The following is a 15,519-nucleotide window of genomic DNA, read 5'->3' as shown; positions in this document are numbered from 1 at the left end:
CTGACGCATTGACTAACCTATGATTCATCATTGTGGACTGCCTTATATACAAAGTTTGTGATGGGAGATTCATGCATAGTGTTTTTAATTGGGAATTTTATATTTTGCATCATGAGCAATACATTTTTCCATCCCATGAGTGGGTGAAGTATGTTTGACATATCAAAGCAGAAGTTTAATTACAGTGTAAAGATGCATATTTTTAGCATATTTAATGGTTGCCTTCTTGACATACTGTAACTGTCAAGCACATGCTGCGTTGATTTTAAAGATATAAGATTATACAAAAATCTGTGGTAGGAAATGTGCCCTCTTCATAACTACTGTTCAGCTGTCAATAGGAGCTCAAAATAACAGGTGCATGATTTTGTCCCCTTAGACTGTCATCACTGTGCAGTTTTAATCTCCTTAACTCAGATTAAAGAGTCAAGGGTTTTGAGAAATAAAACAGCTGGGATTTCTGATTCCAGGAATGAAAAGAAAATGAAGTTGTTTTTTGTTTTTTTTCTTCATGATGTAAATTATGAGAATAGTTGTTTGTGTCATCCAGAGCCTGGCCATTTTATCTTTCTTTCTGTTCAATTAAGGTTACTAGTTATACATAAAACCATGTGAATATGTTCAAGTGTCATCAGAAAGGTCCCAGTTAAGACATTTGTTTTATTTTTGGCGGTGAGAATCTTTTTAATCCGGTTCATCCCTCTGGTGCCTTAATGACACATTATGCTCTTCAGGCAGCACAATGACTAATGTTGTCATGTTCTCTGCTTTGACATAGAAGAGTTTGTCTGTGCATGCACATGAAAGTGTGAGTGCTTGTGTGTGGCACATAATAGAAAGCAGCTGAATGCTGTCTTCATTTCCTCTCCTCCCTCTGTGTCAATCACCAATTAACTCACAATAATTACATTGTATTAAAAATACAACATTGTGGTCCTTAGACTTTCATCAGCTAACAGGTTTTACCTGGTAAAGGTAAAGGCAAGTAAAAGGACAGTGTGTGTGAATTCTCACTTCTCTTGCCTATGACCATTTCCTCCTACGCACCTACCTACAAGAAACTGAAGGTGTGCATTAGCATTTCCAGTTAATATCAACAATTGACTAAAAGCCATTTTCTGTTTGTTTCATATGACTTGCAAGACACGCACAGAGTACACTTCGGTTTCTTAGAATAGAAGTGGGGTTTGGGTCAAGTGGCTTTTTCTTTGCTGCTCTCAAACTATATTATACCATTTTCCTTTCACTTTATCTGGTGCATTGCTCCACAACAAATACTGTATTGTGTGATGCTATTAGAGGAGAGGGTGACTAACTAGTATGAGGTAGGAGACAAATTACACATTCCTAATGTTTAACATGAAAGAAAACACATGCTATGTGAGCATTGGCCAAGGGCAAGAAAGCAATACATTAGATAGAAAGGAAATCATATCTGTTTTTATGGCTATAGGCAATTTTCATTGAGCAGCACTTTCACATGAGTGACCTTGCAGATATGTGAATTCCCTATAGCGCATACTCATACTGAAATATATGTTGAATATGGAGTGTGACATTTCCCAGATGAAGAAATTGATAAAAGATTGTTTTGTCCTCAAATTTGCATCTTCTTGAATGTCAAGTCTTTTGTAAGACAGGAGCATAGACTGTATATAAAGATGGACGTAGCAAGGTAACGCAACTTACCTGGAACACCAAGCAGTGCAGATTTTTGCCAACATAATCTACCTACCTAGTTGTTGCTATCAACAGGGCTACTAACTGTAACGCATTGACCATGAGACTCATCTTGCGCTGCATACAGGCAGGAATGAGAGTAAGTTACTATGGTCATGGGGATGCTCCATGTCTCTGACGCTGAAATTTTGAAATTCCCATTACCTGTTTTTTTTGGTGACTGTTTGACCTTTACTGTCAAGGATTTCAGTCACTGACCTCACAGATTACAGTAATGGTCCTTTGTCTAATTTCATGAATTGTTCACATAACTCTGGAGCTGTCAGTGGAAATTTGTAGAGCTGGCCTACGTGAAGCAAGGTCAGACAAATTATTGCAGCACAATGAATAATACTAATTTTATTATGAACAAATATAAGTACTATAAAATACCCCCCTCTCTTTATTCTCTTATCATTTCTCTAAAATGATAAGAGAATATTGAGACCATGATGACACATTGAAAAAATATATTGATCTAGTATTTTATGAGAAAGGTTGACGGTTTCTGAATGGGAGTTCTGGAGTGCAGGACTTTTGATTCCCCCATGAACATTTGGAAAGTCGAGAAAAGCTCCACTATTAACAGCCATATCCTCAGCACAGGATTGTTGCATGTGACATGAGATTGAAAAACTCTTTAAACTGTGAAGTACAAAGAGATTTATCTGGCGGTGATAGGCTTAATCAGCATAATTTACATGTACAAGTTCTGCACTGCAGGTTTATGGGTCTTCCACTTTGGTTTTAACTTCTGGCTGCGGTTGCTGTTGCTTGGACAGGAGAAGAGAAAGTGGACCAGTTGCTTTTAATGTGCCCACTCAATGATAGATGCATCATAACCACAGCAAAGTTCTTTGCTAAAGCTCACATACTTCTTCTACTTCACTATTTTCTAAGCCAAACAGGGCCTCAAGGACAGGGCCCAGGTTGTTAATGTCATCATGTTGTGGTTTAAATTCTCGAGTGGATTGTAGCTCTGTGTAACAGAGCGCCTGAGTTTACAATAATCTACAGAGGCTCTCTCTGCTGTTCTCTGTGATAGGAGGCATATTCAGAACTAATGGGGAAACAGTAATTCTACAACCCGACAGTGACCGAGGCATTGAAAGTGACAATCAATGTTAACCTTGGGGTGAATTTACTATGAGGTAGGTGTTTGATGAGGTCTCATTTAGTTCTCTGTGACACATTTACACAGCGTTCTGTTCCACTCAGTTATCTAAAGGGCACCACAATAGTGCAGCAACACTGATAAGCAACCACATTTTGTGTCTCATTAAACAGGATAACGACTAAATAGCACCTTTATTTAAGCCCTGTTGTTCTGGAGTTGTGGTCAGTTTGCCTCAAACAAATTTGTCATTTAAAACAGACAAGGATGAATGGGAATCCATGTCACCAGGTATTGTGTTTTCCTGCAGAGGCTGATGAGTGTTCTGGTTGTTCGTCTTCATGCCATCCTTGGCAGAACTGTCTGGTGGTTGCTTGGCAACGACACAACTTATTTTGTATGCTAGTATTGCTTTGTCAGAAGATCACCCTGTCCTACCATGTCGTGTATATATATATATAAATATATATATATATATATATATATGTGTGTGTGTGTGTGTGTGTGCAGTATATACAGTACAATAAGGACATTAGTAGGACATTAAATCCAATGGTTTACTAATAAACCAATTACAGACATTTGTTGTGAATTGTGGTGGTATTTTATTCTAAGCATCAGCATAGCAGCAAGAGCATAGCCATCAGTGTAGTACAAAAAAAGAATACTTTTTAGCTGTGCCAGATATCCTCACTCCTCGTCAATTGGAGTGTTGTTGTTGGTGTCCATTCATTTTACTCCTTGAACTGTGGTTTGTTCCAAAAAACTTTCCTTGATATATATATATATATGTTTTACATTTGCCAAAAAACTAATAAACAAAAAAAAGCATAGTTATCAATAGATCTCTAATTATACAATTCCCCATCTTTGAAAACATTAATACCAAGTCAATTGACAGCATACATTTGAAGCTTTGTTCTGTTAATACCCACAGTCCTTGTAGAGAAATAAAGGAACATCCTTCATCACGCTAGTAGTGAGAATATTATACATTTATCTTAGTGAAACTCAACCTCCATCTATATGGAATATATTTAGAATAGTATTATTAGGGTTGTACAGTTTTGCACTGCCCTCTGAGACAGACATGGATGCATTTCTCTAGGATCAGAGTACAGGATCATTTGTATGTGTCCTGGAGCAGAAATGGTTCACTCAAAGACACTGACAGCATCTCTCCAACCTTAAGGCCAAGCTGCCATCCCAAGTTAGATAGTAAAAAGTGGAAATTCAATAACTGGAGTAATATAAATCACCCCTGTCTTTTCCATGGCTTCTGAGCAAAAACAGCAGAGCTTCTAAGTGGTTAATGGGGCACCCAGGTGGCATAGCAGGAAACTGAGCCTTTCCGTTGTGCTGGTGTTTCAATGAACACAACTGGCAATATTCCTGTGTGAAGATGGCATGGGATCTTGTCCTTGTAGTTGTGGCAGTGACTGCTATTGGTTGGTTCACTAGAAAGAAGGAGAATCTGAAATGGTAAGAAGCTCCATGCTGCTCTTCTGGTGAAACTCCCCACCGTTGGGTGAGAAGAAGCAGCTGGTGACTCCATGTGTATCAGCTGAAGCACGTGGTTGTCTTCACCTTCTTGAAGATACCAGTAAGAGTTGGCAGTGACAGGTAGTGAAGCCCACAGGGAAATTGGCACTAAATTTGATACTTGTCAGATACCACAGTTGCTAGGTAACATTCCGAACTGATTGGATCTTGTTTTCCCTGACTCCAGTCTAATCAGGGAACACTTGTAATGTCAACACGCTTTCTGCGATGAAGTGTATGTCCATAATTTGCAATCTACACTGAACACAACCTGTAAGCTTTGTTGATTTCACTTAAACAAGAAAATGTATAGTGTAAAAATGATGGTGCCTTGTTTGAACCTTGTGAAACTTGTGATGACATGTCATTGCATTCATGTGTTTTTTGCTCTTTTTTTGTTTCCTCTTACAGACTGGCAGGAAAGAGAAAGGTGATCCACTGAACTCAGCTATTGATAAGATGACCAAAAAGACCAGGGACTTGCGTCGACAGGTGAGTGCATGTTTTTTTCATGTTACATCTCATTATTCCTGTTAAATACTTGAGTTGCTCTACTGTATCTGAAAATAAGATTCACTTAATTTAAGTGGTTACAAAGGTCACGAAAGGCAAAACAGCTGGGCATTGTTATGTCTTGTCAAACTGGAGTAAAGAGACTCAAATAAATCACAGCGCCCATGATGCTCATTTTAATGAAGGGACATGTCACCCATTACAACAGTGTGGCACACTGACATGTTTTTAATAGCTTTTTGACAACAATGGAGGACTATGGCACATAAAAACAGGCTATATCAGGTTTTGGCTAAACATCCTATACTTGGTTTTGGTCTTTTCATGGGACCTGTTGACATTTAGAAAAATATAGTATATAACTAAACTTACCCTTTGATGACCTTACAGCCGGAGTTGATGGAATTTATTTTGGTACCAAAGCTTAGTTCAACAGCATTGTACATAGACATCATGTATCAGGCAGACATCAGTTTAACATTTCCCATGATAATTAATAACCATAGTATTTAGCAATACTCACTGCTGCCATAGCTCCATACTCATTATAAGGGTTGCAGGGTTTCATTGTAGGTCATCAGTGACAGGGCTAATAAACAGTCAAACACATACTTCTCATATATGTAGATGATGCACACAAGAATTGCAAAGAAGGGACAACATGAAACTTCCACAAAGACAAGACCAGTACTAATACTTGAATCCAGTGTGTTCTTGTTGTCAGTTACCAGTGGTGTCTACTGGCACACTGTGCTTTAACAGTAGTCTTGATGCTTTTTCAATTGTTATTTCCAATGTTCCCATGCTTCCTGTAGGAGGTGAAAGTAGTGTGTTTGGTTATTATTAATAATTATCATAAATAGTTATTTGTTATTAAAAGAAAATTCAATAATTATCAACTCTAGTTATTAATTTGGGGCACCACCTGGAAACAGGGACCAATAACCAAACAGTCAAATTAGTCTCAATTAAGAATAAACACTTTGGAATACTGAAGGATTAGAGTCCGAGCTCTGACTATTTTGATCAGCCATTTATCACAATAACACACAATAATCACAAATGTAAATGTAAATGTACTTTATTTATACACCCCTTTACAACAGTCCTTTCGGTGTACCAAAGTGCTTTACAGCAGGTAATAAATAAAGAGAGGAATAAGTAAAAACAATTAAAAACAATAAAATAACAGTGAAAGCAATAAAATACAACAAAATCGAATAAGATAAAATAAGATAAAAGTGTCATACTACTGGGTATTAAAAGCCATCCTAAAAAAGTAGGTTTTTAGCCTGGACTTAAAGAGGCCCAGGTCAGAAATAGTGCGCATCTCGGCAGGGAGCTTATTCCAGAGCCTGGGGGCAGCAGCAGAAAAGGCTCGGTCACCCCAATGCTTGTACTTTGACCTGGGCAGTTCCAGCAAGAGTTGATTTGTTGACCTCAGAGCTCTACCAGGATTATGAACAGTTAAAAGCTCAGATAAATACCTACAGAAGACACTACACAAGACACTTATCAACCGACAAGTTACTCAAATCAAGTCGAGGCCCAACACTCCTTACATATTATAGCACCACTAAAATTGCCATGCCCATACCATTTTTATTTTTTTAAATGTTTTTTCCTAAGCTCTTCATATTTAAAGTTTTATTTTATTTGTATGTAGGTTGACATGGTGAACTGAAAACTTTCTACCAAAGATTTTAGTGAACAATCAAATGTATTTCAGGATTTGGCTGTTATTTATCCTTACTTCATGTTTAATTCTCAAACTCAGAAAAGTTGTTTGTTACTGCAAAAAATTGCAGTAAAATGGCTTCCAAACTGAAATAGCTACCATGCCACAGTGAAGAGTAAGTAGATGATTCATGCTGTGATACAGTGTCAGAACTCACTAGCAATAGTGTTATGTTTTTTTATCCTCTTCTTCCTTCCCTCTGTTGGATCCCTCACAAAAATGTTGGCACGATACTTACAAAACACTTAATGAGCACACTTAATGAGTACACTTAAGTGTCTGTTAATATAATGCAATCATGAATGCTTCTGAGGTGTTCTTTCATTGTAATTAATTATAACACAGATCCTCCCACCTTGTATTACACATCTTTAAGTAAAGACTGGAGTACATTTGAGCAGGCATTGTGTCCCAGAAAAAGCAAAGCCATTCATAAACCATCAGGACATCAGTTATGGTCCCTGAATACAGGTTTACTCCAAAATAAACAACTCTTTGCTGCCACGCAGTGCAAAATATATTTAGCAGGAGAGGCACTGTGGCAAAATCGACAATACCTACTACCTACCTGCAAAAAGTAGCTGCAGTTGCATCCTCTCTAACCTCTGAGGACCAGGGGATCATTCCAGATGGGAGGTCATAGCTCTCCCTCCCGTTGGGCATTTGGTGGGGCTGCCTAACAGTCTGGCAGGCGGTACTCATTTTGACAGTATGTTCTATTGACTCAGGGGTTGGCTTGACAGAATGGGCGGTCTGTTTGAGCTTTGAGTTGAGATGGGAGGGCAAACTCACAGCACACATGCAGGCATTGGATAGAGCTGTGATACTGTAATTATGCCAACAAGTTTTGAGTATAGCAAGTCAGTGGCACCGTGTAGAGACACAAGACCTTCCTGAGGGGAGGAGCACAATTGTGCATATGAGCATTTCAGTCCCCACCATCTCTATTGTGAAAAGGAGGGATCAAATATTAGAGCAGACAAGCACAAATGACAGACTGGGTTTGTGAAATGGGAGCAGGTAAAACCGAACAAGCCTTGTGACAACACCGCCAGAGATATGCAGCATTGTGTTTTTCTTTCATGCCATTGTGTAAACATACAAAACAAAGCTAAGCTGTCTGTTATCCAGGGCAAATTCTGTAGATGTCAAGCATGTTTTTGCCACCCACATTATGTTTTCTTCGTAAATATAAATTCTCACAACACTACGCAGTCTGATGGAGGGAATGCAAGGCAGCAAAACCATACATCAATTTGCATCTGACAAATGTGAAGAGAATGTTTGATTGGCAGCATGACATTACAAGCATATTTTACATCCAAACAAGATAAGTCAAGGATGTGCAAGCAAATCTTGAAGCAACCTTCACGACTCAAAAATTACAGCCTAACACCCTGCTGTTATTCTTACCTCCATCCACACTGATTACATGGTTGTTCTCTATTTACAAAATATATTAATCATCTGTATCTCCTGACGAGAGGCCTTCAATCACTGCTGTAGTGTATACTGAAAGTCATGGCCCTTGAGTTCTGATTTGTGTTTCTTTGTAAGACTTAGACAATACAGTGTATAACATTTAGCTGCTTCCATGTATTGCCACTCAGTCACACACAGGTATGAACATATGGACAATGCACAACAACAACACAATTGAAGAAAAAAACAAAACTCTAAATAACAGTCTTCACCATGGGCCAAGGAATTGGCACTTTGATACTGAGGAAAGCTTTGTTGTTAGTTATAGGGAACATCTTGCTTTTATGGATGTTTATTCCAGATGCACATACATGTGAATCTGTAGGTGCACATGTATGTGCATGTGTAGGTACACACCCTCCTGTCATGGTCCTTGTGCCCCCATGGGGAGGCATGCCTCACAATTTGAAAACCTCTACCCTAGGGCATAAAACAATATTACATCAAAACAGCAAGCTGTGTGTGATGTAGCGTAGCTCAAGTGACAAGGAAGGTGGTAGGCAGGCGGACTCAGGCTGTCGTTTGAATGAGTAAAAACTGATTTATTCAGTCTGGTGTCACAACAAAAAGAACGTGTTCAAAAATGAAAAGAATATAAACAATCAAAAATGAACTGGCTTAACTCAAGATACTCAACTAAGGCATGAACAAGTGCACACAGCTACACCTTCATCCTCTGACCTCCTCTAAACCTACATCTCTCCCCTTAAATAGGCCCTCCACTCAATTAGGCAGAACCATTACTGCAGGGTTGTTCTCTCCCTCTTACAACTGGCACTCAACAATGCTACTTATATCAGTCAACACTGTTTACCACCCATCATTTCCATAAACCAAAACAATAAATCAAAAACATGAAATCAGCCCTTTTAACTGAGTAAAATAAATCCTCCATGCTTAGTCCAACCCACTGACATCACCAGTGTATAAATACAGGAAGTAGTTGGGCGGTTCTTCCCTTTGTTTGGTAAGCGCATGGTGGCTTTGGTAGGTAACAAACAAAGACAATGCATAATTTATGAAACTCAAAACTAAACCCAATAAAGATTAACCTTATACGTCTGTTTTACTTTGACCAAAAGTTTGCTGAATGTATATTGTAACCAAATATAATGCAAAACAAACAATCAAAGCCAGGATAGTATGTGTCTGCATATGATTACTGGTAAACTAATGGTTTAAACAAACATACAAAGTCAAATGTATAAGTTAGCTGGTGTTGATGGTGAACAAAAGGAGGTGACAAATGATGGGTTTCACCCACTTTGTCACACTGTTGCTTTACTAAGACCCCTGAAACTTCATCTACATAAGTCAGTGCCCCTTTTGCCTTATTACAGTTTGGCAGCAGGTCTCTCTCTGATTCCCCTGCTGTGTACATCTGGTTCTTACAGCAGTGGGGCTTTCTCCACGTGGACCAGGATGCAGGCAGTACTGATCTGTTTTCCAGTATGCATAGTAACCCTAATAAAGTACTAATAAACTGCTTATATACTGTGCCTTTCATGGCAACAAAAGACAAATTAATGATAAGATGTAAACAAGAAAAAATATATGTAGAGACAATAACCACAAATGAAACTAAAGCGTAATTAAAATAAGGAGGTTTAAAGTGTAAAAACTACACAGCACTAAAATGAAAATTATGAATCCAATTATAATGAAAAATGTAGTGTGGTCTTGGGGCTGGACCTGTACCCTGGTAAACATAAAATACTATTTAAATACATTCCACAATTAACCAGTATCAAGTGAAAGGTGATTAAAATAGAGGCAATATGATCTCATTCCTTAAATAGAGGTGATTTCATCCCATTCCTTCAATTGGTTAAAAGTCTTGCTGCAATTTGCACATGCTGCAGGCAGGAGAGAGACATTCTGGCTCAGGAATGAATTCATGTTATTGTAGTTGGTGGTACAAACAGCACAGGAACTAAAAGCATAGATAACTTCATCCACCTCGGGGGTCGAGAATTTAAAATATTTTTTAATGTAGAAAGTAAATCTGTACAACTTGTTTTCACTTGAGCACCAAAACAGAGGGCCAAACAAATATTACTCCCAGCTTTTTAGCTACAAATAAATAAACGGAATAAAACAATACATTCAAGAGATTCATAGTGTATAATGTATTTGTGAATAAAATGAATAAGAGAAAGGACAAAGCAAAAAAGATCCTAAATCTGACCCTGGTAGCACACCATTGAGCATATATTATCTATAATATGTTGTATTGGCAATATAGGATTTAAACCAGCATGGGACTGTCATAGATTCCAACCCACTTCTCTAGATGTTTTAGCAATATGTAATGGACAACTATGTCAATTCCAATAAACTGCTCCGATGAAGAGTGTAACCTTCTTTTGCAGATATTCACAGCAAGAGATTTTAATCTTCTCAAAAAAATGTATTTCATTTTCTTTCACACAGTTGAAACAGCCATTTATTTATTTATTTTCTTGGATTCTATCATGCATTTTAAAGAAAATAAATAATCCTGATTTACTCTTATACATTTGTTACAATGCTGTCAATTCAACGTTAATAAAATTCTATAATAAAAAAATAAATATAAAATGTTGTGTTTACTGCCATATAAGGACTGTGCCACTTTATACTTAAAGATCACTTTTTAAAGGGTAGCCCATACCACTGTTGCCGTTTTGATGAAACTTGAAGGAATAGTATATTTTGGTACAACAATCTGATGTTCGGTGCAGGCATTAAAGGTCGAAATTTGAACTTTAATAGTCACAAACTCTTAAATCAACAGAAACTTCAATCAACTACACAAAGCCTTCTCCTGACAAAATACTGAATGTCTTGAGCTGATGTCCCTCTACTGGTTCTTTTGTTCTTAGGTGGGTAAAGACCTTTTGACATACTATCTAGTAGTCTCATCCTGTTTGAGTAAACACATGGGTAATTGCAAACTTTCTGTACAGTTTTCAGTATGGATGCATGTTTAGATCAATATACACCATTATGGAATGAGGCCAATGTGTTTATAGAACCAGGGTTATAGTGCTTAGTCATTTCCTAACAAAGCTCACTTAATTCATAGAAATGGTAATCACATTAGAACATTTAAATACCATTAACATAAAATATAATTTACATAAAAACAACTTAGCTTTAACCTTATTTTCTGATATGAAACTTGATATGCCAAATGAGGTGGCATTAACAGATCAGAGGAAAAGAATGTCAGACAAGGTAATGAGTGATCGTAGCATTCTGTATGACAGTAATTAAGCGGTCAGCTCAAGCTTCAAAATTAGCAATATGAACTGGAAGTTGTTTGGAATGGTGGCCATTTTTAAAATTCAGTTTGTGTGCACTCTCCTTTTTAGGATTAGGCAACACATTTTTTCTCTGTACAACTGATCTCTCTATTGAGCCTTAATTAAGCAACAATATATTTAAAACAGAAGTCTCTGATTTAAACAATACTCTTTTTGGAACATATTGCACACCCAGTCCTTTGTAAAGCTGCCTCTTATTCATAGTTTAATGCGCCTGCGATCATGTAATCTGTGGTCTTGAAAGTCTGAGACTGTGATAGCTGTATGTTAGCTTTAGCAAGATGCCATAATCCACTGTATCTTGCATATGAATGTCAGTGATAGTTTCATTCTAAAACTGACTTATGTGACTGATTTTATAAAAATATGAATCTTTGCTGTTCAAGATATGTCTTTGAGGCATGAAAAGTAGTGTTATTTTTAAGTGAGGATCCTTTGAGTAGAAGCCATTTAAACAGACAAAACCATAGGGCAGTTTGTTCAATTTCATAATATTAGAGAATAGGTACAAAATGTGTTCTCACTGAAAATATATAATGGCCATGTTCACAAGTCACAAGACTTCCAGAATTGCAATCAGTTTTGCATTTAGGAAAAGCTGATGAATTATTCTTACTGCTGCCTTCCATGTAGAAGAAAGTTAACTTATTTTGAAAGTTTAGACACTCTTTTTTAAACTATGACTGCAATCAGCAATTCAAGTACAATACTGATCAAGACCTTTTCACTTCAACATTTGAACTATACAAAAAAATGCTTAGTTTAACCGTCGCATTAATTGGTATTCAATAGGTAACCAAGCCGATAAAGTTGCTAGAAATGAGCCATGTGTTTTACCCGCTGTCATCTCATCTGTAATGAATGCATCTATCAAGTCATCTCTCTGGGCCATATTTTGACTGATGGCTGATTCCAGGATTCCCCATAGCACAAATGCCTCACACGTTCTCTCTTTCTCTCCCTCTTTGCTTTGGGATGTAAAAATAATTTCCATTCCTGCCGTTAATTTGTTGATTAGTACAGCTGTTTTTAATTGTTGGGGGCTCTCATGTTAAGAAGGAACAGCTGCCACACATCTTGTCAGGGATAACTCTTTGTATAGATTAACAATTCAAGATTATTTGGAAATGTTTTCTTGGAAATAGTTTTTATTTTGCATTAAAGTTTCATTAGCCATTTTAACGCAAATATGCTGCTATTACAGGCACCAAAATATATACAGCCACATTTGGAGACATCACCTGCTGATAGCTTTATTTAAAATGTTGTATTGATTAGTTTTATATTTCTAGCAACATTGTTTTCTAGAAAGTATGAATTAACGCTTTGTCACACCCCTCTAGCAACACACCAGGCTTTCAATTAAATCCAGTGTAGACCAATCTGTGGTTATATTATACACTCAGAGCAACTGGAGTAGTCTTGTTAGGTTTAGGCACAAAAAACACTTTGTTAATTTTAAGGGAAGATCATGGTTTGGGCTAAAATGATCACTTGAAACGTTGTCATGCCAACGGTAAACACAACAGCATAAAACTGTCCCATGTCACGATTGGAAATATGACACTTGTAGTTAAAAGCAATGTAACATTTCCCTCTTATATGTTACACTAACAGTAGTTAATAGTCTCATGCAGCAAAGTCCACTTCCACTTTTTGCCTAACTATCTAGCCATCAACCGAACCCACCTCCTCCTATAAAGGAAGATGTCACCTTATATAGACGGTATCGGACTCATAATGAAGCGGATGGGTTTACATTGTAGTTACTTGAATGCCTGATGTGTCTAATACAGATGCTAAAGGGCCTTGTGTGTCGGTATCTGATGCTAAGGAACAGCTAAAAGCGTCAGTTTTTCAAGCTCTGGGAAGGAGAACAGGCTGAAAGAGACCCAGCTCGCCAAATCCCAACAGGATCACCTGAAATTAAGCCTGTACACAACAACCCTTTTCACCATACAAAACAGCAATACTCTAGAAATCTGAATACCCTGGATTACATTTAGTGACAATGTAAATCCTCTTCATCTGCCCCGGGCAATTTTGTCTTTATCAAGGCAAGGTCAAGTTTCACATTCCAGGTAAAATATACTTACATGACCAATACAACCTGTGTGTGATATTTTGTAATGTTTTAGTGGTAAATGGGGTAATGGGTTTGCCTACAATTTTTTGAAGTCATGATACCTGTCATGGCAGAAGAAAAGACTAGAAAATGCTTTCTTCCTTCAGTAAGAATGAATCAGCCCTGAAGGTTGAGAATGGTGTCAGGTTGTCTTATTGATATATCACTACCCATTGAATGTTCTGCTACCTCTAACGGTGTTAAACAGTCCGATAATCCCTGGCTTTTGTCCTGAAGTAATAATGGTTGCCAGGTCCCTGCCTGCTACTAGCAACATTGATTTGGCTTGTACATCCACATCTGTGTCACCACACACACAACACCAGATACCTCCTTTTCTACAGCATTTTACAAACAACTATCATGGTCAATGGAACTAGTCAACAGGTTATTCAATTGTTGATTCTGTATGACTTCAAGGATACTCTCAGTCACATAGTTTTGATGAGACAATCAGAATCCCAGCATTATTCAGGAAAAAAGGCTGCCAATGTGTCATTGAGAGATGGTGCCAGATCTCCTTTGGGAACCTAAACGCTTCAATCTGAAAGCACTGTTTATGCACCTTTGCCTCTCTCACCATCAGGATTTCCCTGGCTAGTGTTTTATGTTGTCACGTCAAATGAGGGCTCTGGCACTAGGTATCTAATGTGTTTGTCCTCAGACTGTTGATGATCAGTCAGTCCCTCTTTCCCCTTTTCATTTCTCCACTCTCCTCTCACTAATCATCTTCCCATGCTCCCTGATAGATATCATATATGAGAGCCATTACTTAATTTTTGATTTGCTCAGGCTGTTTCCCCTCAGCCGTGACTCCCGCCGTTTATGCTGTGATTGCGCTTGACATTTTAATAAGAAACTTTCCTGTGCTGACCCCAAGGTACCCAACGATATGTGTTCTGAATCACAAGTAAAACATAACAGAAACTGTGGTGCAACCGTAAACATTCAGAAATACTGCACACTGTTCCCTTTCAAATTCAGATTCATGTTTTCGAACCAGTGCATATGTTAAGACTATTGAATTGCAAACAAGTTGAGTTAAGGGAGTTTGTCTCTGAATACATGTGTGTACACATGATAATTCAGTCTTTATTTCTGCAATCCTTTGAACATGTTTTTTCTACTTTTGAGTCATACACTGATCATAGGGGATGCTTGCAACAATTTCCCTCTCGAATCTCTGTGGCAGAGCCAGAATCTAATCCCACGAAAGGCAAACATTTTCCCCATTAAAAAGAAAATACGCCAAATTAATGCTAATCTCATCTTTGAAGATTACACAGCCCTCCCACTTATCAGTGAACAACACAGATACTCATCTGTCAAGTTTTGTTAAGCATATGCATCATCTTAATTATTTCACAGAGATTCTTGTTAGCCACTTCAGTATCAGGTGGGAATCACTGTTTTTAATTTTAGGTATTTTTTTAGAGTAATAGGGATGAGAGATGTACAGGAAAAGATGCATGACTGAGGAATAAGAGGAGGAAGTGCACTTACATCTCAAATCGTCAAAACTCTGCAATAGCAAAGTCATTGATAGCACCATTTTCACATAGTCATTTACAATTTTCATTCTGTTTTTCTTTTAATGGAAAGCACATGGGTCCGTTAAGAACTCATATTCATTCATGCATTCATTTATCCACATAACTCTCCAGAACCATGAAATAGTGAAGGCTGCTATTACAGCCTACACTATTCTGAGATGTCTTTCCACAAGAATTTGGAACCTGGCTACAGGGATTTGCTCCCACTCAGCCACAAGAGCATTAGAGATGTTAGGCACTGATGATGGGCGATAAGGTCTAGTTTGCAATTGACCTTCCAATTCATACTAAAGCTGTTCAGTGAGGTTGAGGTCAGAGCTCTGTGCAGACCAGTCAAGTTCCTCCCACACAACATTTCAAAAACCTTTTTATTTTTAATTTTTCCTGTGCATGATTCTTTTCTTGAGAAACTAATCTCAAGGTCC

At 37.7% G+C, this 15,519-nt stretch overlaps 1 protein-coding gene across 1 annotated transcript in view; it reads left to right on the top strand.

Moving 5' to 3' along the window:
- ctnna2 (catenin (cadherin-associated protein), alpha 2) overlaps nt 1–15,519 on the top strand; it is a 327,549-nt gene that overhangs the window by 230,365 nt on the left and 81,665 nt on the right. Inside the window, exon 8 of the mRNA XM_053331022.1 lies at nt 4,787–4,867. Coding sequence (XP_053186997.1) covers nt 4,787–4,867 — 81 coding nt within the window. The remainder of the gene's footprint in view (nt 1–4,786; nt 4,868–15,519) is intronic.

Source organism: Scomber japonicus, chromosome 2 (genome assembly GCF_027409825.1).
Source record: "Scomber japonicus isolate fScoJap1 chromosome 2, fScoJap1.pri, whole genome shotgun sequence".
Classification (NCBI taxonomy): domain Eukaryota; kingdom Metazoa; phylum Chordata; class Actinopteri; order Scombriformes; family Scombridae; genus Scomber; species Scomber japonicus.
This window is presented reverse-complemented; position numbering and strand designations above follow the sequence as displayed.